The sequence below is a fragment of the Nothobranchius furzeri genome, chromosome 2 (assembly GCF_043380555.1).
Source record: "Nothobranchius furzeri strain GRZ-AD chromosome 2, NfurGRZ-RIMD1, whole genome shotgun sequence".
NCBI lineage: Eukaryota > Metazoa > Chordata > Actinopteri > Cyprinodontiformes > Nothobranchiidae > Nothobranchius > Nothobranchius furzeri.
In genome coordinates, this window is record NC_091742.1 from 86,202,681 (window position 1) to 86,223,840 (window position 21,160).

General features: G+C 45.0%; 1 protein-coding gene across 6 annotated transcripts in view; it reads right to left on the minus strand.

Moving 5' to 3' along the window:
• Positions 1 to 21,160, minus strand: part of LOC107373330 (NACHT, LRR and PYD domains-containing protein 12) — a 306,418-nt gene that overhangs the window by 20,120 nt on the left and 265,138 nt on the right. For all 6 annotated transcript variants that reach the window (XR_011519105.1, XR_011519106.1, XR_011519104.1 and 3 more), the window contains one exon: positions 1,134 to 1,307. Coding sequence is in view for 3 of the 6 variants with exons in the window: in XM_070548110.1 (XP_070404211.1) it covers positions 1,134 to 1,307 (174 nt within the window). In the remaining 3 variants the exon portion in view is untranslated. The remainder of the gene's footprint in view (positions 1 to 1,133; positions 1,308 to 21,160) is intronic.

The following is a 21,160-nucleotide window of genomic DNA, read 5'->3' on the forward strand; positions in this document are numbered from 1 at the left end:
AAGGAGGTGGCCCACCAAGCACCCAGTCTAGCGATCATTCAGAGCATCAGACATCAAGGTACAGCTTAAAGAGGACAGGAGACAAGACTCCACCTTGTCTGACTCCATTAGATACAGTGAAGGCTTCAGAGACTTCCATTCCCCACTGAACCTGCATCAGTTAGTGAGAGGACCACAAATGCTAAATCCTGATTCTATCTGCAGGGAGCCTCTACTTTGTAGTTGTAGGTCCAGTTTATGCTGATGAACTCTGTCAAAGGCTTTGGAGGCGTCTAAAAACACATAAAAACAGATGGATTCTGTCTCAGAGACTTACTTCCAGTTTCCTTTAGAGCACAGATACATAAGTCAGTACTACGCTGACTTTTAAACCACACTGATGATCAGTTGCTGCTATAGACTCTTGAAGTCTTTCCAGCAGAATCTGCTCAAACACTTTAGACAACCGTTGCCAGGGCAACTGGCCTGTTTTATCCATGCAGGATATTCTTCCAGTTGTTTCTTTCACCACAGGAAGTAAAAGAACTGATACCATGTGATCAGGTCAGATAGCACGCTTCAACAAACCAGTAAAGCACAATGAGAGGAACACATGGACTCTTCCACTAGCATACTACATGTGCTCTGCTGAGAACTGCTCAAGGCCACACGCTTTGTTTAATGACTTTTTCTCAGTAGCAAGACGGACTTCATCAGCTCAGACAATCAGGCCACAACTGTAGTGAATATTGAACCTTTCACTATTGACACAGTTAAACATCCTGCAATAGTGTTTCCTCCATATTTCAGCTATATTCTATCTCCAGACACCCCATCAATCGTTGCTGCTAGCAGAGACCTACTGAACTAAACCATTTAAATACAATTCATCTATTTTATTAAGTCAGAAACACAAAAACACGATGAACTGATGTTTCATATTTTATTCAGTAAAAGTTATTTAAAGGTTCAAACAGAAACTTGTTTTTGTTCTAAGATGTTCATTTAAACTTTTGGAAAAATTGGAAAGTTATAAAAAAATTTCAATGTTTGACATGAAGAAAATATTTATTAATGATTTAATTCTGAAGAATGAGTGAATGATTTTAGTTTGTTAAACACAGAAAAACCTCCAACAGCTGCAGAGAACTGACCTCAGAGCCTTCAGTCTACAGTCTGGACTCTCCAGGAAACCACAGAGCTCCTTCACTCCAGAATCAGCCAGGTCGTTCCAGCTCAGGTCCAGTTCTGTCAGATGGGACGGGTTGGACTTCAGAGCTGAGACCAGAGAAGAACAGCTGATCTCTGACAAGCTGCAGCTCCTCAACCTGAATAAAGAATAAAAGCAGTGAGCTGAAGCCTACAGGATGCAGGTTAAAACAGAAACATGAACTAAATAATTTAAACTAAATTAATAATTTTATTTTTCTGTTATTAATCAGAAATGACAACACGCCCTTTATGGTTTCATTAAACCAAATGAAACAAATCCTCTGAAAATGAGCCACAGCCTGCTATTAATCCCAAATAAACTCAAGTCGTCACATCCTTGTTCACAAAAACACCAACCCAAAAACCATAGACATAGTAGTTAACAGAATCAGACAGGACGAAACTTTACACAAAAGAACAAACCTCACAGCAGATGACATGGCACAACTGATGGGATAAAATAAGAGCAACAATGAAAAAACGCAAAATAAACACACCAACAAAACCATACGCAACAGTTAGAAACAGACTAGTGCACCCAAAAGACAAGATACCAGCTGGACGTAAATGTGGAGTCGTTTACGAAATCCCATGCAAACTCTGCAATAAAACATAGATAGGAGAAACCGGACGCCAACTCAACACACGAACAATAGAACATAGAAAGGAGTGTGAGAAAGAAACAAGTCGAAAACACACAAGAGCAGCAAAACATGCAGCAGAAACAATAAAGAAGTCAGCCGTAACAGATCACTGCACAAGAGAAAACCATGTAATGGCCTGGGACAACACAAGGATCATAAACAGCGAACAACAGAAATACAAAAGATGGATAAAAGAAGCTATCAAGATAAGGAGACGTGGATGTGGGACCATGATCAGAGACGATGGGGTCTACACATTGGATCATACACGGGACTGCATCATCGGAGAGGGGAGAGCGGGCAGCAGAGGGTGACAACGTCCTCTGCTGCCTGCGGATAAACGAGTAGGAAGTGACGCCACCATCAGCGTCAGCTCTGAGGAAGTTTTGCAGTCGACAAACGAAACGTACGTCAGCAAGGTAAAGAAAAACCTTTCCTGTGTTTTAAAAAGAACCAAAAATGGAATAAGAAACTTGTTAGGTATTTTCATTTTCCCATCCAGGGTTACCTGAAGGGAAAGCTCACCACGCAGGGGTTGTATTATCAAGCTGATCAATTTAACCCATTTTATTAATTAAAAACCATTTAGATTTTCCAAAGTGGAGAGAGAGATAAACACACAAAAACTACATCAAGGGGCAGACAATGCAGAAAGTGTCAATGGCAACGCTGGAACAATAAGTGAATGACATTCAAAACAATAATTGGCAGACCAATAAAACCATAACATAACCTTCGGTCGAATTCAAAAACACCAGATGGTACCCAGACAAAATCGTGTTCCACACATCTAATACAGTATGTACCACTTTAAATGTAAATAAGGCTGATGAACTCTATTCGTAAGAACAACATTATCAACACTAGAAGGTGAAAATCAGTTTTTACCAGACAATCCTCCCTGTGGAAACATAGGTCATGTGCTATGAAAAGCAGAATAAAATAATAACACTAACACCACGATTAAGTGCAATACAAGAACAAACCTAGAACACACCAAACGAACACAAAATATTAAGTGATCCTCAAAAAAACTGTAATATAAGCAACACCCTGTAAGAAATTGGATGAATATAAAAAACGATCATAGATGATACATTTTAAGAGGACATCAATAAACTAGTTTTAACAGGAGAAACCTTCATTAGGAAAAAATATGGACCAAGGCACCTGTCAGGAGCCTGTCAACCATTCCTTTACCCGAAACACAGTTGATACTAAGCAAAACATGAACAAACATTGTCACAAAAGCCGATACCAATTTTTCTGCTTTAAGACAGCCAATCTATGAAGCATGGGAAGCGTCAGGGGGTTTCAGCATCTTCAATTGGGGCAGAGTCGAGGGTCAAAGGCTTAGCAGTGAGGATTTATGCAGGAGAGCACGGCGGGATGGCGTTGCACTTTCGTCGAGATGAAACAGAAGAATCCTAGTGGTTGGGCCGTCGATGTGAGGGGCTTTGTGTTTGTAGGTGGGGAAAGGGCAAAGGGTCATTACAGACCCAGACTCTCTTACTTCAGCTCGGATGTCCTCTTAGGGACGCCCATTGTGTGGCACACCAGTTGTGTGGCAGGAGAGAGAGAGCCATTCTGAGCAAAAGGCGTGTGTCAGCAACTTTGATGATGTAGCAAGAGGCATGTGTCAGCAACTTTGATGATGTCATAGCAACATGGGATTCTGTGACGGTGGGGACGGTGAGGGGATGTCTTTTTGGACAGGGAGCCATGAAACCAGATGGGAGATTTTTGGTACTGGATCTTGACATCGTTGGAGGCTGGTCACAGCGTCATGTGGATGGACCCAGGAGGGGTCTCAGCCACCAGGTGTCGGTTCCGTTGTTCCTCCCAACTGCTGCCGTTTCCCCTCGTTCCGTCAGGTGCTGAGGGGCGGTTCCAGGGTAGAGTGTGACCACCAAACATCAGCAGCGGCATGGTAAATGGGCCCTGCAAGCTCAAGGCAGATTGTTTACTTATCTGCCATCCTCGGTGAGCTCGTATGAGGATGGTTTCAGTCGTTGTTTTGTTAAAAAAGAAAAAAAAAGAAAAAAAATATATACGTATGCTTTTAAAGTCTAATAAAATAAGATAAATGGGGAAGTAATGTTTGCTTAAATGTAAATTAGTTGGAAACAATTATGGTGGAACTGTGTTTGGCAGTGGTAGGATCAGGACTATAAAAGGTGATGCACCAGCCGACGCCCGGTTTTAGTAATCAGACAATCAAAGGTACCAAACCTTGGTCCATGTGAAGCACTTTTGCTTATGTGGCAAGCCTGTGTGGAGCTGGCAGAGTCTTGATTCAAGCAGCAGGAAGGCAGCTGGTAAGAGAGAAACTTAAGAAACTTTATTGCTGGAGTTGTTTTCTGGTTGGCTGTAGCTTAGCCACCGGCCTACTAGCATGGTGATGTGGCATGGCCATATTGTTTGACATCAATAGTTTGCACTGCAAATTATCTTGAAGTGATGTACTATTTTGTTGGTTCTCAGTTAAGTATTTGTGCAATTTGAATTTAGTAAAATGTATAGTATGGGTTTGTCGTAACCATTTGCATTTACATGTTTCTTCTTTGAATTGTTTGAGGTTTTTACCTGCACAAGACCAACCACAATCCTAAGCCTTCTACAAAACAACAAAATAAAATGAAGACGACAAGGAATAATTGTGTGGTCCTTGAGTAAAGCCCAGTCATATAAAACTGCAAAGACTCTGCCATCCCTTTCAAGTGGGGATTCTACACAAGTTAAGGCAAGACTTGACAGTCGTAGTGGCCCTCTCAGCAATATGCAGCAATGGGAGGGATGTGATGAGTGACCTTGATGCCCCATCTGGTAGCAGCATGTGCATCAGGACCCCAATCTCCTTGGTTTCACAGTTTGTGGTGAGAAAGCACAAGAGCTCTGCGAAATCACTGTGGAATTTGAACTTTTTCTTCAGCAACATCCATCCATCATTCTTTTTGATCAGTCTAGTTCGGACCCCCATTGGGGCTGAAATTCACCAGAACTTGACCACCACAGTCCACACGGTATCATCCTAAGCTAAAATCAAGACCACACACACATGTGAGGTCAGCAAACAAACAAGCACTGAGGTGGACAGAAAATGCACGGAGACATACTTTAATGATTCAAACCTGACACTGCGTTCCCCCCAGAATGTAATTGTTTGAACAGCAAAAGAAAAAATAATAAAAACAGGAAGTTTTTAAAGATATGAAAGGCCCGAACACCTTTTTGAAGCAGAAAATCAAATCATTTTTGTCCACAAATCCCAATTGGGTAAGAATTCTGCTCACGGCAGCAAACTAAAAAACGAAAACAAAATCACTAGCCAGGACATCCTTAATTGTTTAAAGACATAGGGTCAAAACAAAACAGGTAAACATCACCCACAGAAAAGAAAAGGTAAACACATATTGCCCCAAGACGGAATGAACTCAAACAACATGAACGCGTCATAACATAAAACTATTCAGATAAGAAAAACTATCTCAGCAAAAGGACAGAGTGTCAACCACGAACCCCGGAAAATCTATTTTCTAACAGACCGGAAGCACTGCGTTCGCTTCAGAGTGGACGAATGGCCAAAAAATAAAATAAAATAAAAAAAAATAATAATAATAAAAATCTAGCTTTCAATAACCCGAAGATAGTCGAGGCTGGTAAGTGTTTGCTGGTAGAAACCAAGACTGCACTGCGCTGTGTAGTAATCCAGTACCAAGACCAAAGAAAATATCCCGCTAAAATAAAATAAAACAAAATAACCAAAATAATAAAACAGAATATGGTGACCAAAACCCACGAAAATGGGCACAAGGTCCCACCGTAAAATTTAACAATCAAGTAAACCACAAAATCAGCTCAGTACTCCAAAGAAAATGACAAAGGTCAAAATTAAACCACTTCTTACCAAAATATATCTAATTAGTCAAAACAGTAAAAGAAAACAGGTAAAAGAGTTCGTAATATGTGGCTCGGGGTTTAGACTGCCAACGTAAACATTTGGCTGAGAACCTTCAAACTTTCACAAGCGGAGATTAGCTGAAGTTCACATTCCAGGAAGATAGCTAAGGATATTTTTGTTTGCTTGTATAAACCATGCATGTTACTGTGTTGTGCAGAATTCCAATAACCCAATAAAATAAAACAGAATATGGTGAGAAGACATCAGCCTATGTTGGAGATAGGGCCCCAACCCAAAGAATATATACCAGATGGTCCCACTGGAAAATTTAACAATATGTCTCATAAAATTAGCTCACTGCTCCAAAGAAAATGACAAATGTTACAATTAAACCACATCTGCCTAATTGGTCTAAACAATAAAATAAAACAGGTCAAAATATTCGCACTGAGCTAAAGTTTGCATTCCAGAAAGGAACAGCCTTACCAAGTGTGAAATAGAGACCATCTTGAGTCAAAGTTGCATTTTTAAACTAAGTCCAGTAGCAAAATACAGATTAGCCACCTCACAGCTAATCTGTTCCCACAGAAAACAGTCTGGTAAAACCAGAGTTGTGTCAGAATGAATACATCCTAATTTAAATTACAAAAGCTGTTTCAGTTAAAAGGGGTAAAAGAGTTTGTCATTCAAAAACAGTAGTAAGGCACCTTCCTTACAGTTCATCAATCAAATAGAGCTGAAGCCATTCATGAGGTTTTGTACAACATTAACACAAAATCATAATTTTACAATAATTTTCCCCTATAATTCTGTAACTTGGGGTCAAATCCAGAAAAAAAGGAGAAATGTGCAGAGGGCTGGGTCATTTCTGCATTAGGGGGACTACTTAGGAAGGTCTAAAAACTGCATCATCTGTTCCGTATTCGGGGTGTTGGGGCAATCAACATGGTTTCCTGACTGGATCTGCCTTCACCTGACAGCAATGTGTCCCAAAATACCGGACTGGAGATTTCTTTACCCACTGTAGATTCTATTTACGGACTCTGTTCCCTGTTAGGTGATTATTATGCAACAAGGCGTGAGAGTCTGTGAGGCCAAACGCTGCACCGCCAGATAACAATAATAATAATGCATTGAACTTATATAGCGCTTTTTAAGACGCCCAAAGACGCTTTCACACACTCTCACATTCACACACTGCTAGTGATGGTAAGCTACTTTGTAGCCACAGCCGCCCTGGGGAGGTCTGACAGAGGTGAGGCTGCCATTTGGTGCCGTCGGCCCCTCTGACCACCAGTGTTGGGAACGTTACTTTAAAAAAGTAATTAGTTATAGTTACTGATTACTTTGTCAAAAAAGTAACTCAGTTACTAACTGAGTTACAAGATCATAAAAGTAACAAATTACCAACAAAAATAACTACTTAGTTACTTTTTTCATTAAAGAATGCAAGAATTACTACAATAGTGAAATATAAATGACTAATGACTGGAACATAATAAAATGTATGTCCAAATGTTTTTTATAAACCTGAATAATTTCAATAAATAAGCACTTAACAGGAGGAACTACTAACAGGAACATTACACTAACCTAGACTATTAAAAGGTCACTGTGTGATATTTAACAAGACCCTAATCAGCTAAAATTTAAAATTGCAAATAGAAACACCTGTAAAGGTTCCCGAGCCTTTAAATGGTATCTCGGTCTAGTTAAGTTACAGAAATAAATGTAATTTTGCACAGTATTCTGATTTTTCCAGCTTCACATAATTGTGTGTTTTTACTAGCATTTCTGTTGCTGGTAATCTAGTAACGGTTATATAAATAAATAAATAAATAAATAAATATCCATTAAAATTACACTAGAAGAGGCACGAATCTGATGGAGGACTTAAATGTACTAACATGGGTCAGACCCAACCACAGAAGAGCTGAAGCTGGGTGGTAAACACACACACAGGTAGTTCTAATAACACCTGAGCTCCATGACGTCTGAGACTGATGCATCAGTGTTACAGCGGGACTAAAGACATGATCAGAAACAGGTTACAGCTGGATGATCTAGGAAGGTAGAAGATCAGGACGTCTGAGCGGTGAACAGGTGAGCGGACCTTCGGGACATCCCGCTGTCACGCCAATAAGGGCATGGCTGCAGACCTGCAGATTCCCACCTGCAGCAGCGAATCTGCGGGGGGTCTGCAGCCGTAGACATTCATCACATCTTCCTCGTTCTTCACGGGCCGTGATGCTCTTGGATGAAAACATCTGCCTCTCTAGCCCTGATCAGCTGATGACAGCTTCAACACACTGCGCTGCTTAACGCACGCTTTTCCTTATCAGTAACAGAAACGACGTTTTGATAAAAGAAGACGTGGGCCGCTGCTGTAAAAAGTGAGGCGCGAACCGGAAAAGCTTCTGCCGATCACAGTTCAACAACGGATTATGAAAGAACAGATAACGCTCGAAACACGCAGATTCTTCCTGATGTGAGAGGTGAGTCTCCACTTTGTTTTGGCGTCGACATCATCCTAGCGCGTCAACACCTCTCTCTCCCTGGCTGCAGCTGAAGTGTGGCGGTCAGAAAGCCTGCTGCTCAACGTTCTACAAGCACATAGTAACGCACAACCTTCCGTCCCCGGTAACGGTAACGACGTTGTAACGGCGGGAAAAGTAATTAATTAGATTATTCCGTTACCTATAAAAGAACGCCGTTAGAAACGCCGTTATACTTAAACGGCGTTACTCCCAACACTGCTGACCACCACTAACACAGGCAAGTTGGGTGAAGTGTCTTGCCCAAGGACACAACAGCAAGATACCCCTGGCGGGAGCTGGAATCGAACCCATGACCCTCCGATCATGAGGCAACCCGCTCTACCACCTGAGCTACTGCTGCCCCAAAGATGCAAACAATGCAAACAATCCACCATCCACAAGGATTTTAGAAAATTGGCTGACCATTGAAAGTCAGCGAGACAATTATTGATTGTTTAAGTAATAGTGGGATTTTGTAAGGTACAGATTATGTCAAATGGGCTCTAAATTTTGTAGGTGAAATAGAATAGAATAGAATAGAATGCATTTATTGTCACTATACAGGTGTAAAGTGAGATACAGAGCATCTCCTACTCAGTGTAAAAAAAACATACTTGGGGGGGTACAGTTCTGCAGCGCTATGTACATGTGGACAGTAATGTTATGTATATACAATTATTGCACATGGAATTTGGTATCAATAGATAGTGGTGGTCAATGGAGGAAGTGGGAAGTGGGGGGCTGTGTTATCGGTGCATGTGTGAGTTCAGGGTGGTTATTGCTTTGGGGAAGAAACTGTTTTTGAGTCTGTGGGTTTTTGTATTAATGCACCTGTAGCACTTCCCTGAGGGAAACAGTCTGAACATGTTGAAGCCAGGGTGGGAGCTGTCCTTGATGATGTTTGCTGCCCCACTGAGACAGCGGGAGGAATAAATGTCCATCATGGAGGGGAGAGGACAGCCGATGATCTTCTGTGCTGTCTTTACCACACTCTGAAGCCTCACTCTATCCACCTTGGTGCAGCTGCCGTACCATACCGTGATACAGTAGGTTAGCAGGCTCTCAATGGACGAGCGGTAGAAGGTCAGCAGCAGGTCGGAGTTCAGTTTGTACTTCCTGAGGACTCTCAGGAAGTGCAGCCGCTGTTGGGCCTTCTTGATGACCGCTGAGATGTTTTCCGCCCAGGAGATGTCAGCAGAGATGAGGACACCAAGGAACCGGAAGGTGTGGACCCTCTCCACACACTCCCCGTTGATGTAGAGGGAGCCAAGTCGGTGCTGTGTCTTCTGAAGTCGACAATAAGCTCTTTTGTTTTCTTGGTGTTCAGGGACAGGTTGTTTTCTGAACACCATGCTGCCAACTTCAGGACTTCCTCTCTGTACTCTGCCTCGTCTCCCTTCGAAATGAGTCAGACTACCGTGGTGTCATAGAGGTGTGAATCTTCACTTGTCTCCCGATTCGATTCGATTACGATTATTGGGTCAACGATTCAATTCGATTCAATATCCCGATGCAACACGATTATTTCATATTGATTTGTTTTCATCGATAAATAGCAGATATCAGATAATTGCTTTTTATTTTTTTAATCAAAAACGTAATTGACACAACCTGCCATCCCTCAAAATCTCTCCATTCACAACAGGTTAGGACAAAACATTTTAAACATTTAAGAAGATTTAACAAAGTAAAACAATCTGTTTCCTCGTTCAATACCACGCCTCAGGCTGAGAAAAACATGCTTTACAAAATCTCACAAAATCTAAAAAAGTACTGAAAACCTACAGGACACATAATGTAATAATCAAATACATAATGGGTTCATATATGAGTGTTTAATGTCTCTGAGCAGCTCTAGAGTCAGATATTTATGCCGCAGTTGAAGGGTGTCAGAAATAACACCAAATGAAATGTTTGACTTAGTTTATTTTATTTGAACCCAGTGGTTCGTTTATGAAGTGTTAGAGAATGAATCAAGTTCTGTTTGATGCAGAAAACAATAAAACATAAAACAAATTCCACACTTCCAATAATATTTAAGATGTGTGTTTTATTCTTTCTGATAATAACACCAGCAGAAGGCTGTGGGCTGGATTAGGATTAAATTACCCAGCTGATGGATCTCCTTCACTAACCAGCTAACTACAAACCTTTCAACTAACCTGTCCTGTGTGACCCTCACCATGTAACCCTCATGTCCATGCTGTCTCTGGAGGAGCAGATGGGAGACAAGATCTCCTGTAACCTAAAATGAACCAAAGCTTCCTCCCAGTTTCTCTTTAAGCTGAATTTAACATCAGTTTATCATCATGACACAAAATAATAAAGTGGAACAAGAACTTCTATTTCTCTCTCCTTTTAACTTCTCTGTGTCCCTAAATAAGAGACAGACGATCACGCTGCAGCCACCGTCATTGACCCCGCCCCCTCCCCAAGACCGGATCTCCCTACATTACAACAAGCAGTCTGACTGAGCGCTTCCAGGAGAAATAATAATTAAATTGTGAAAATAATAACGCGTGTTTGGAGCATCAGTTTGGAGGAGCGTCCTCCGATCCTCTCTCTTGTGTGAGCAGACAGTGTCTCTCTCTCTCTCTCTCTCTCTCTCTCTCTCTCTCTCTCTCTCTCTCAGTCACTGATCGAGCGAGCGGAGCGCGCCGCGTGACAACCCATTCAATTAACATAATTCACGGCCCAAATCCAACAGAACCGGTCGGGCTGATTCGGTTCCGGTTTGGTCTCAGGTTACTACTCCAGCGCTCAGCCCTGCAGTACCACATTAAGGCGGAGGTAAATGTGGAGGATGCTCACTCTGACAGATTTGGATGGTGCGTTGGTGCCGCCATTAAAAAAACAAAACTACATTCCACTATAATCGATTATGGCGTACTCTTCTACGATGCAGAATCGTTTATGTCCGCATCCCGATGCATTGAATATTTGACTATTTTCCTCAGCTCTATGGTGTCATCAGCAAACTTGATGATGAGAGTGTTATTGTGGGTCGGACTGCAGTCGTGGGTGTACAGAGAATACAGGAGGGGGCTCAGCACACAGCCCTGTGGGGAGCCGGTGCTCAGTGTGCGAGTGGAGGAGAGATGAGGGCCGAGTCTCACAGTCTGGGGCCGGTTTGTGAGGAAATCCTTTATCCAGGCACATGTGAGAGGAGGGAGGCCAAGAGTGACCAGTTTGTTGATGAGGATGTCCGGGATGATTGTATTAAAGGCTGAGCTGTAGTCCACAAAGAGCATTCGGACGTAGCTCTGCCGCTGCTCTAGGTGACTCAGCACAGCGTGGAGGGCTGTGGCAATGGCGTCTTCTGTTGATCTGTTTGCATGGTATGCAAACTGGTGGGGGTCGAATTCTGGGGGGAGGTGATCCTTTATGTGCTGAAGGAGTAGTCTCTCAAAGCATTTCATGATTACCGGTGTGAGGGCAAACCAAGTTAGGATGAACAGATAGATAATTGTTTAACTCTGGGCCTAAACTGGGATTTTGGTTTGACTGGGATTTTCTGGCTGGTGTTTACATTCCGGGAAGGACTGAGGTAGTTAAACTGAGACATTTGGCAGGACACCAAACAAATGATTCACCGCAGACGGTCACTATCGGTCCACCATTCGATTCAGTACAAGCCGTAAAAGAACAATTTGTCAAACTAAAAGAAAAAAAATTGTACAGATTTCACATTAACCCCAAATCCAATTCCTATGGCTTGCAGGCATCGAGGCGCTCGAAGAAAGAAAATGCCAACCAAATGAAGATTTTAAGGTGGCCACCATAAACCAACAAGAAAAAGAAAGCCACATCTCACATCCCTTCAGACTTCTAAACAGTTTAACAGAGTATCAGATATTGGAGAGATTCACGTGATGACAACCACTAATTTGGAATACCCCATCTGTATTTTTGAATGCAAACCGGCACTACTGAGCCTCATATATACCCGGGTTTTGGGTTGTCACCATCCAAAATCCCCTGTCTGGATATGAAGGTTTTGGAAATTAGTACTGCCAGAAAGTAAAAAGAAAAAGAAAAACCCAATATACAATTAACTGCATGTAAAGGATCAATATGACGGGTCAGTCACAGGATAGCAGGGGAACAGTGTGTAATCTAGATAACTTTAAACCAAACTTTTCATCCATAGTCATAACCATCCACCATAAATAAATAAAATACTCGGGTCACAAGAGCAAAAAATAATTAATTGTTGTGCCACTTTTATTTTGGTTTGTTGCAGGAGCTCTTTCAACGTCTAATTTGTTTTCATTTTAGGGTAAAACTACAATTTGGAGACTCCCTTTTGACCACCATTTTGATTTTTAATTTCATTTCATTTGACTTCTACTTTTATTTTATAGCCCTTGGGCCTTCACTCAATTGATAAGATATTATTTGGTCAGTAAAAACCAGGCGCAGCCACGATGTGGATTAACCTGCACTCGGCTAAACCTCTGAGGGTTTCTATAATTCCCCGTTCTGGGGCAGAAGGTGGAAATGTGGCTCATTGGACTTTAACTCTCTCCCACGCTCATTGACCGGACCGTAACCCTCTGGGTTAAGGGTGTAATTTGCCGTTTTTGACTAATTTAGAATTTTCCTTTGTATTCCCAAAATAAAAACCATAATCACTGCCTTATTCGGTATCAGCATTTTCAGCACAGCCTGGACTATATGAATTCATAACTATATTTTATATTGGGACCTAAAGGGGTCGCATATTAGACCTTAAATCATTCCAAACATTTTTAAAGCTGAATTGGAACTGAAACTCAGGGAGGCAGAGTTTTGCTGTTACAATGTCCCAAATAAGACCTGTTCAAAAGACGCGTATACGTGTCCATAGACCTAAAGGGTTAAATTTCCCCAAATCTTCCAAATGTATCCTTAACCCAACAACTTCCCTGTCACTTTCCCTCTCCGTACACACCCGTCGGACTCCAGTCAATTCTTCACACACACACACATACACACACACACACACACACACACACACACACACACACACACACACACAGAACTGAACTGAACAGAACCTGCAGGTTTTTCACACACTCGAACCGAACCAGGCTCAAAACCTCGGACACACACACCTTTCTCATAGGAACCAGGCCAAAACTGGAGCTTTCAAACACTCAGACAGCCGAAACTCTCAAACGCAGAGCTTCGGCACCACCAAACCCACAAAGCCACACAGACAACCAAGAGCCGCAAGCGGCGGACGAAATTAACAGACACAACACCAAAAGCCTGATGAGGAACACAGAACTGGCCAGTTTTCACACACCCAGATGGATCAAAGGACAACTGAAGCTCTTCAGCACAGACCCACAAAGCCACACAAACAACGATGATCAGCAAGCGGCGGACGGACACGACACAACACCAAAAAAAAAAAAAAAAAAAAAAAAAAAAAACGATGAGGAGCACAGAACTCATGAATTTTTAGTTCGACTTGAGGTTTTAAGCCCAAAAGCAGCGGTGTCCAAATCTTTTCGTACCTCAGCAGCAATAGGGAAACGTTAAACAATCCACTCGACATTGTCAGTGTGTTTACAAGAGACTCATTCAAGTCCATTATATCATGTATTAATTGTTTCGTTTATTTCCATAAGTTCCAACAGTCTGCAGTTCCGATCGCCTTTCAGCCTTCCCCAGTAGCGCCGGAACTTCCTGTATAATCTTTTTCACCTCTTTTCAAGTAATACAGGTCGGGTACCGACAGCCGGGCCTAGGCGCGACTCGGCGGCTACGTCACCTTCTTTTTCACATCTCTTTCACCGGGACCGTCCAAGACCGTTTGCCGAAATGCGGAACGTCTTCCGCGTCCGGAAGGCAGACACATAAATAAACACACTGTCAAGTCAACCAACTTTATAAATGCAAGGCTACAAAAAAGAGGTACTCACCCACTCCTCCAATCAATCCCAATCCCAATCCCCCCTTGTGCGGCGGAGACACCCCGACGTCAGACGCGCGCGAGACAGCCAGAGAGGGGAGCCCCACAGAGCCATCCAGCCAGCCGGGAAAACAAACCTGCCTCCCCGGACCGAAGCAGGAAACGACTCCCCGGAGACCCCCCCAGCGGCCGAACTGCACGACGGGTTCACGGCACCAAAATGTTAGGTATTTTCATTTTCCCATCCAGGGTTACCTGAAGGGAAAGCTCACCACGCAGCGGTTTTATTATCGAGCTGATCAATTTAACCCATTTTGATCTTATTAATTAAAAACCACTTAGATTTTCCAAAGTGGAGAGAGAGAGATAAAATGATACACACGAGTCGATGGTCTCTTTGCTCTCTCATCGGACCAAAGCCCTCCCAAGAGTATTTATTAAAAGACACATTGAAATGATAAAACGCACACACATTTAGGGAGACAACCATGCGCTGGCACAGGGCGTTCTTACTGATAAGCTAGGACTGGGAAGAGGCAAGGTCAAGAGCCTGTCTGTTGCCAGGGAAGAATAAGCTGGATGAGTTTCGTTTAAAATAATGTATCCATAATTTACCCAACAAAACCAAACACAGTAAGAACACACCAAAGATATTCTAATGACTATTTAGACGATTAATCTAACGACTAGTTTTTTGTTGCACGATTAATAAAAACCAGAAAATCTCAAACGAATACCCCACAAATGTAATAAACTGGTCCTGTTAGAGAATAAACACTACAGGCCTTCCATTTTGTATAACATTGCTTTTATTGTGTTGCGGTGGGTTGTGTTCTGGTGACATGTGGAGCTTCAGAGTGCCGGCTGCTGAGCCTGAGAGGTGGTTGGAGACGGTTTCTTTCTCCATGCTGCTTGTTTTTGTCACTCTTGTGTATGTGGTGAGTGGTGTTACGACCCTTCCTGGAGAGTCTGGCTCGTGTGCATAAAGGAAGGGACAATAACAGAAGATTTAAAAGTTAAAATGATGATCAGGCTTATTTACAAAGAAACTTCAATCTTTCCACCCACAGGTTGGGAATACTAACAAACAAAACTAATACGGGCTCTGAGGAATTAAAACAAAAGTACAAATAACTAGTGTTAAAGATGTCCCACTGGGCAAACACTACTGGGTTACGTTGTAGAATTTTTAGAATCAAGTCGCTGACGTCATCGACGCTACGCTACACTACGCTACAGCTCTAATGAGGATATTGGCCGTGTTCGAGATGAGCCAGTTCTGGGCAGAGTAGATCACTGGTGATCAGCGCGCAATGCATGCCGGTTAGGTTTGTGTCCGACTTGCTCTTGACGTCATGCCTACGTAGCCAACGATAACCTCATGAGATCAAGGCGGCCGCAGGTTTTGGAGCAAGGCGCTGCAGTTGCTCTCCACTGGCTGCAAAACCTGGCATGATGGGAAACGCCTGGCTCTCACCTGATCTAAGTTCTGATTGGTGTCATGACTCCCATCCTTCACCCTCCTCTGCCTCCTCATTTAACCTTCATTCAGCTCACCTGGTCCCTTCACCAAGCTCCTGACAAGCCCTGTTTCCCCTGGCAACCACAATCTACTTCATCCACTTCACCTGCTCCTGACTCCTCAGCTCATTACACACACCTACTCCTCCTGCTATATAAGATCCATTCAGCTACCCAGTCATCGCCAGATTATTGAAAGCTGTTGCCAGTAAATTCTCCAGCCATCCACCCTGCCTGATCTCTGCCTCCGGACCTCGTTTTTCAACTGACCCCTGCCTTTTACGCTGCCTGCCTTTATGACCTTCACCTGTCTCCGACTCCTGTCTCCAGCCTCACCCACCTGGTAACTCTGCAGCAAATAAAAGACGTTTTTATCTACTTTTCTGTGTTTGGCGTCTTCACGGGTCTTCCTAGTTCTGTTCATGACAGAATAATCTGGCCAAAAAATTAGACCTAATGCTGACCCAGTACTTGGGAATTTTTTTTTTTACTTTTCATCTGACCTGACATGGATCCAGCAGAATCCTGGACTACATCATCAACTCTCCATTACAGATACTGTGGAGACCCAGAAACTTGCCGGACTTATATTCAGGGTATCCGCAGGTTTAAGAGAGCCAAATTTAAGACATTTTAAGACTTTTTTTAAGGCCACTTTGACCAAATTTAAGCTATTTTTAAAATTAAATTTAGGCTATAATTCCCAGCTATTGCCTGAAACCGGTGCTAACCACATCAAGAACATGGGATTAGCCATCCAATTACCATTAAACTTGCACTTCCCCATGGCGCAAGCACCCACTAACTTAACCAGCTTCTGTGCTCATCTAAAAATAGACCCCTTTCACAACCAACCGAATGTGTACGGTTCCGCTTACGCCAACATCATAGACAAAAAAAAAAAGCTGAACACTAACTAGAAATTCACGAAAATTTTATAGAAATAAAATAATTTTGTTTATTGGGTCTTTGGTCATTTAAGACCTTTGGAAACGGGATTTAATGATTATTTGTCATTTTTAAGGATTTTTAAGGCCTTAAATTTGGAAAAGCAAATTTAAGACTTTTTAAGACTTTTTAAGGACCCGCGGCTACCCTGTATATTGAAGCCTGCACTCGTTATTTGGACCTGGCTTCCTCGGATCATGAAAAGGTCTCGTTCATGATATCCATTCTGGGTGGTAATGCCCTGGTGTGGGCTATGGATTATATTTTGGTGCGTCCGTCCAGATCGGTGTCCTTTTGGGAGTTTGCCAGGCGTCTGCAGGAGACCTTTGACCATTGCTCGTGTCCTGTTCATGCCTCCGAATCACTCTGTCTGTCCGGGGGCATCAGTACTCACCTACTCCCATCAGATCCGGTTTCCTTTCCCTTGTCCCTGTTGATGCCGTCTCTCCCTCCACCCGACGACGACGCTGGAACCGTCGCCAGCAACCCCCATCCAAACACCACCCGCCCGCACCGCATGCTGCTCCTGCGGTGGTCCCGGAGGTCGCATCGCATCCTGCTCTTGCGGTGGTCCCGGAGGTTGCACCGCATCTTGCTCCGGCAGTAGTCCCGGAGGTCGTACCGCATCCTGCTCTGGCGGTGGTCCCGGAGATCGCACCGCATCCTGCTCCGGAGGTGGTCCCAGAGGACGCACCCTATACTGCTCCGGTGGTGGTCCCGGAGAACGCACCGCATCCTGCTCCGGCGGTGGTCCCGGAGGACGCATCGCATCCTGCTCTGGCGGTGGTCCCGGAGGACACATGGCATTCTGCTCGGGCAGTGGCGGTGTCCCGGAGGACGCATCGCATCCTGCTCCAGCGGTGGTCACGGAGGATGCACCGGATCCTGCTCTGGCGGTGGTCCCAGAGGACGCATCGCATCCTGCCTCGGCGGTGGTCCCCAAGGACGCATCGCATCCTGCCTCGGCGGTGGTCCCGGAGGATGCATCACATCCTACTCAGCCCTTCCACGAGGTTCCGGTCCAGCCTTTTCAAGAGTTCCCGTCTCCCCCAGTCCCAGAGTCTACGTCCCTGTCCCCAGAGTTCCCGTCTCCCCCAGTCCCAGAGTCTACGTCCCTGTCTCCAGAGTTCCCGTCTCCAGAGTTCCCACCTCCCCCAGTCCCAAAGTCTACATCCCTGTCTCCAGAGTTCCCGTCTCCACCAGTCCATGTTCCCGTCTCCAGAGTTCCCATCTCCAGAGTTCCCTGAGTCCCTTCAGTCTCCAGAGTCTACGTCCCCAGCAGTCTCCAGAGTCCACGTCCCCACCGTTCCCAGAGTCTACGTCCCCACCGTTCCCAGAGTCTACGTCCCCACCGGTGCCGGAGTCTACGTCCCCAATGGTCCCAGAGTCTACGTCCCTGTCTCCAGAGTCCCCACCAATCCCAGAGTTTACGTCCCCAACGGTCCCAGAGTCTACGTCCCTGTCTCCAGAGTCCCCACCAGTCCCAGAGTCTATGTCCCTGTCTCCAGAGACCCCGAGTCCCCACCAGTCCCAGAGTCTACGTCCCTGTCTCCAGAGTCCCCTGAGTCCCCACCAGTCCCAGAGTCTACGTCCCTGTCTCCAGAGTCCCCTGAGTCCCCACCAGTCCCAGAGTCTACGTCCCTGTCTCCAGAGTCCCGAGTCCCCACCAGTCCCAGAGTCCCCTCTTAGCCTTAGTCCAGTGTCCCCTCTTAGCCGTAGTCCAGTGTCCCCTCTTAGCCGTAGTCCAGTGTCATGGGCAGCTCCAGGAAATTTTACCAGCAGTTGCTGTACAGTTGCTCGGTCAGTGTTTGGGGTTGTTGTCCCCTGTCGGCGCTTATTGAAGGGGGATGGGGTGGGGAGCCGGAGGGGTGGCGGGGGCTACAACATGAAATTCCAGGGCAACAAAATGAAGTACAGAAAAAGGTGAACATTTTTATCCAGCCTTTCATTATCACTGCACCATACCTTGTGTTTTACTACAGCGTTGTTAAAGCTTCAGATCACTAAGAATGTGTTGTTTCAGCTGTGAGATTAGTCGATGGGATCAATGAAAAAGAACGTTTGTCACCGACTCCATGGAAACGTTAAGAGAATTTACAAAAAGTGGCTTCCAATCGGTTTTGTGACTGGCATGTTTTTGTGAGTTTAGAAAAGAAGCAGATGAGACAACGTGTCCGACAATTATGTTTTTCATTTGACAATATTAGTACATGTCCGTAATGCGTGAGGTGTTTTTACAAACAATACTTAATACTCCTGGACAGGGTATGAATTGCAGAGGCTTGTGGGGGAGCCCAGTTATAGGGGGGATGAAACGGCCTTGAAACGGCCCTGGGTGTGTGACAGAGTTGTGAAGGTGATCTGAATTGTATCAGATGTATAAATATGACATGTGTATAACTTATTGTTTAATACTGGTAAAAAGGTTTAGTGGAGATAAATCTACCTACTTTTGACTTTGTTTTCTTGTTTTTATTTAACAATTTTCCTGCCCTGTCTGTCTCTCATCTTCCTGCATCTCCTCTAAACTCTCCAGAAAAGCTGCTGCTTGGATTCTTACTTTTTTACCTTATAAGTTACTTTTGAGCAGATCAAAGGGATCTCCTGACCGCAAAGCGGAGCGCACGTTTCGATGCTGCGTCAGTGAGGTGAAATCAGCGCAGCACATGATGAGCGAGTGCGTCATGCATGATTAAAAGACAGAACCAGAGGATATAAACGGACATGAACGATCGTGTGCTAATTATAGTTTTTTGGTTGCGCCACTTTGAGAATGTGCCGTTCGCAGAACGCAGCTGCCTGGAGCGCTCCCCCATAATTTGATCCCTGCTTCTGGATGAAAAACCGGACATTATCATGAATACAAGAACCAACCCCCCCACACCCCACCCCACCCCTCCGGACAGAGAGTAAAAAGTTGACATGTACGGCCTCCTGGTTTGATGCCAGCTCCGGCTTTCTCCTCGCAGTTTATGGAAGATTTCAACACGAAACGGGAGACTGTCTTAAATGCGAGACAGAGCTGGTCATGCTACTCTCCAGGCCAGCGCATGTTGGCACGGTGCGCATGCGAGGTGTGGGGTGGTGGGGGTGGGGGTGCGTTCAAGATTTGGGGTTGCTGAGCAGTTGCTTGGCCCAATCTTGGGGTTGTTTAGCAACCCCTAGCTACCGCCTGGTGCCGCCCCTGTCCAGTGTCCCCTCTTAGCCGTAGTCCAGTGTCCCCTCTTAGCCATAGTCCAGTGTCCCCTCTTACCCGTAGTCCAGTGTCCCCTCTTACCCGTAGTCCAGTGTCCTCTCTTAGCCATAGTCCAGTGTCCCCTCTTAGTCGTAGTCGAGTGTCCCCTCTTAGCCGTAGTCCAGTGTCCCCTCTTAGTCGTAGTCCAGTGTCCCCTCTTAGTCGTAGTCCAGTGTCCCCTATTAGTCGTAGTCCAGTGTCCCCTCTTACTCGTAGTCCAGTGTCCCCTCTTAGTCGTAGTCCAGTGTCCCCTCTTAGTCATAGTCCATTGTCCCCTCTTAGTCATAGTCCAATGTCCCCTCTTAGTCGTAGTGCAGAGTCCCCTCTTAGTCGTAGTGCAGAGTCCCCTCTTAGTCGTAGTGCAGAGTCCCCTCTTAGTCCTCGTCCTCCAGTGTCTATCCCCCGACTTCCACAGTCCCGGCTCCTGGTTCCCCGTTGCCGCCCCACCCAGACTCCCGCAGTCCCGGCTCCTGGTTCCCCGTCGCCGGCCCCCCAGACTCTTCTGGCCCTCCTTCCTGGTCCCCCTCTTCCCGCCCTGCTCGGGCCCTCCCTCCTGGTCCCCCTCCTCCCACCCTGCTCTGGCCCTCTTTCCTGGTCCCCCTCCTCCCGCCCTGCTCTGGCCCTCCTTCCTGGTCCCCATCCTCCTGCCCTGCTCTGGCCCTCCCTCCTGGTTCCCCTCCTCCCGCCCGGCTCTGGTTTCCTGTGGGTGTCTTGAATCCGCCCTTGAGCGCAGGGGGTGGGGGTGGGGGGGGTTATTCTGTCATGACTACCATCCTTCACCCTCCTCTGCCTCCTCATTTAACCTTCATTCAGCTCACCTGGTCCCTTCACCAAGCTCCTGACAAGCCCTGTTTCCCCTGGCAACCACAATCTACTTCATTCATTCCACCTGTTCCTGTCATCAACTTCATCCACTTCACCTGCTCCTGACTCCTCAGCTCATTACACACACCTACTCCTCCTGCTGTATAAGATCCATTCAGCTACCCAGTCATTGCTAGATTATTGAAAGCCGTTGCCAGTAAAATCTCCAGCCATCCACCCTGCCTGATCTCTACCTCCGGACCTCGTTTTCCTCCTGACCCCTGCCTTTTACGCTGCCTGCCTTTACGACCTTCGCCTGTCTCCGACTCTTGTCTCCAGCCTCACCCACCTGGTAACTCTGCAGCAAATAAAAGATGTTTTTATCTACTTTTCTGTGTTTGGCGTCTTCACAGGTCTTCCTAGACAATTGGTTCCCATTTTGAGCAAAACGTCCAGTGATAGAACGCAAAATGTTAC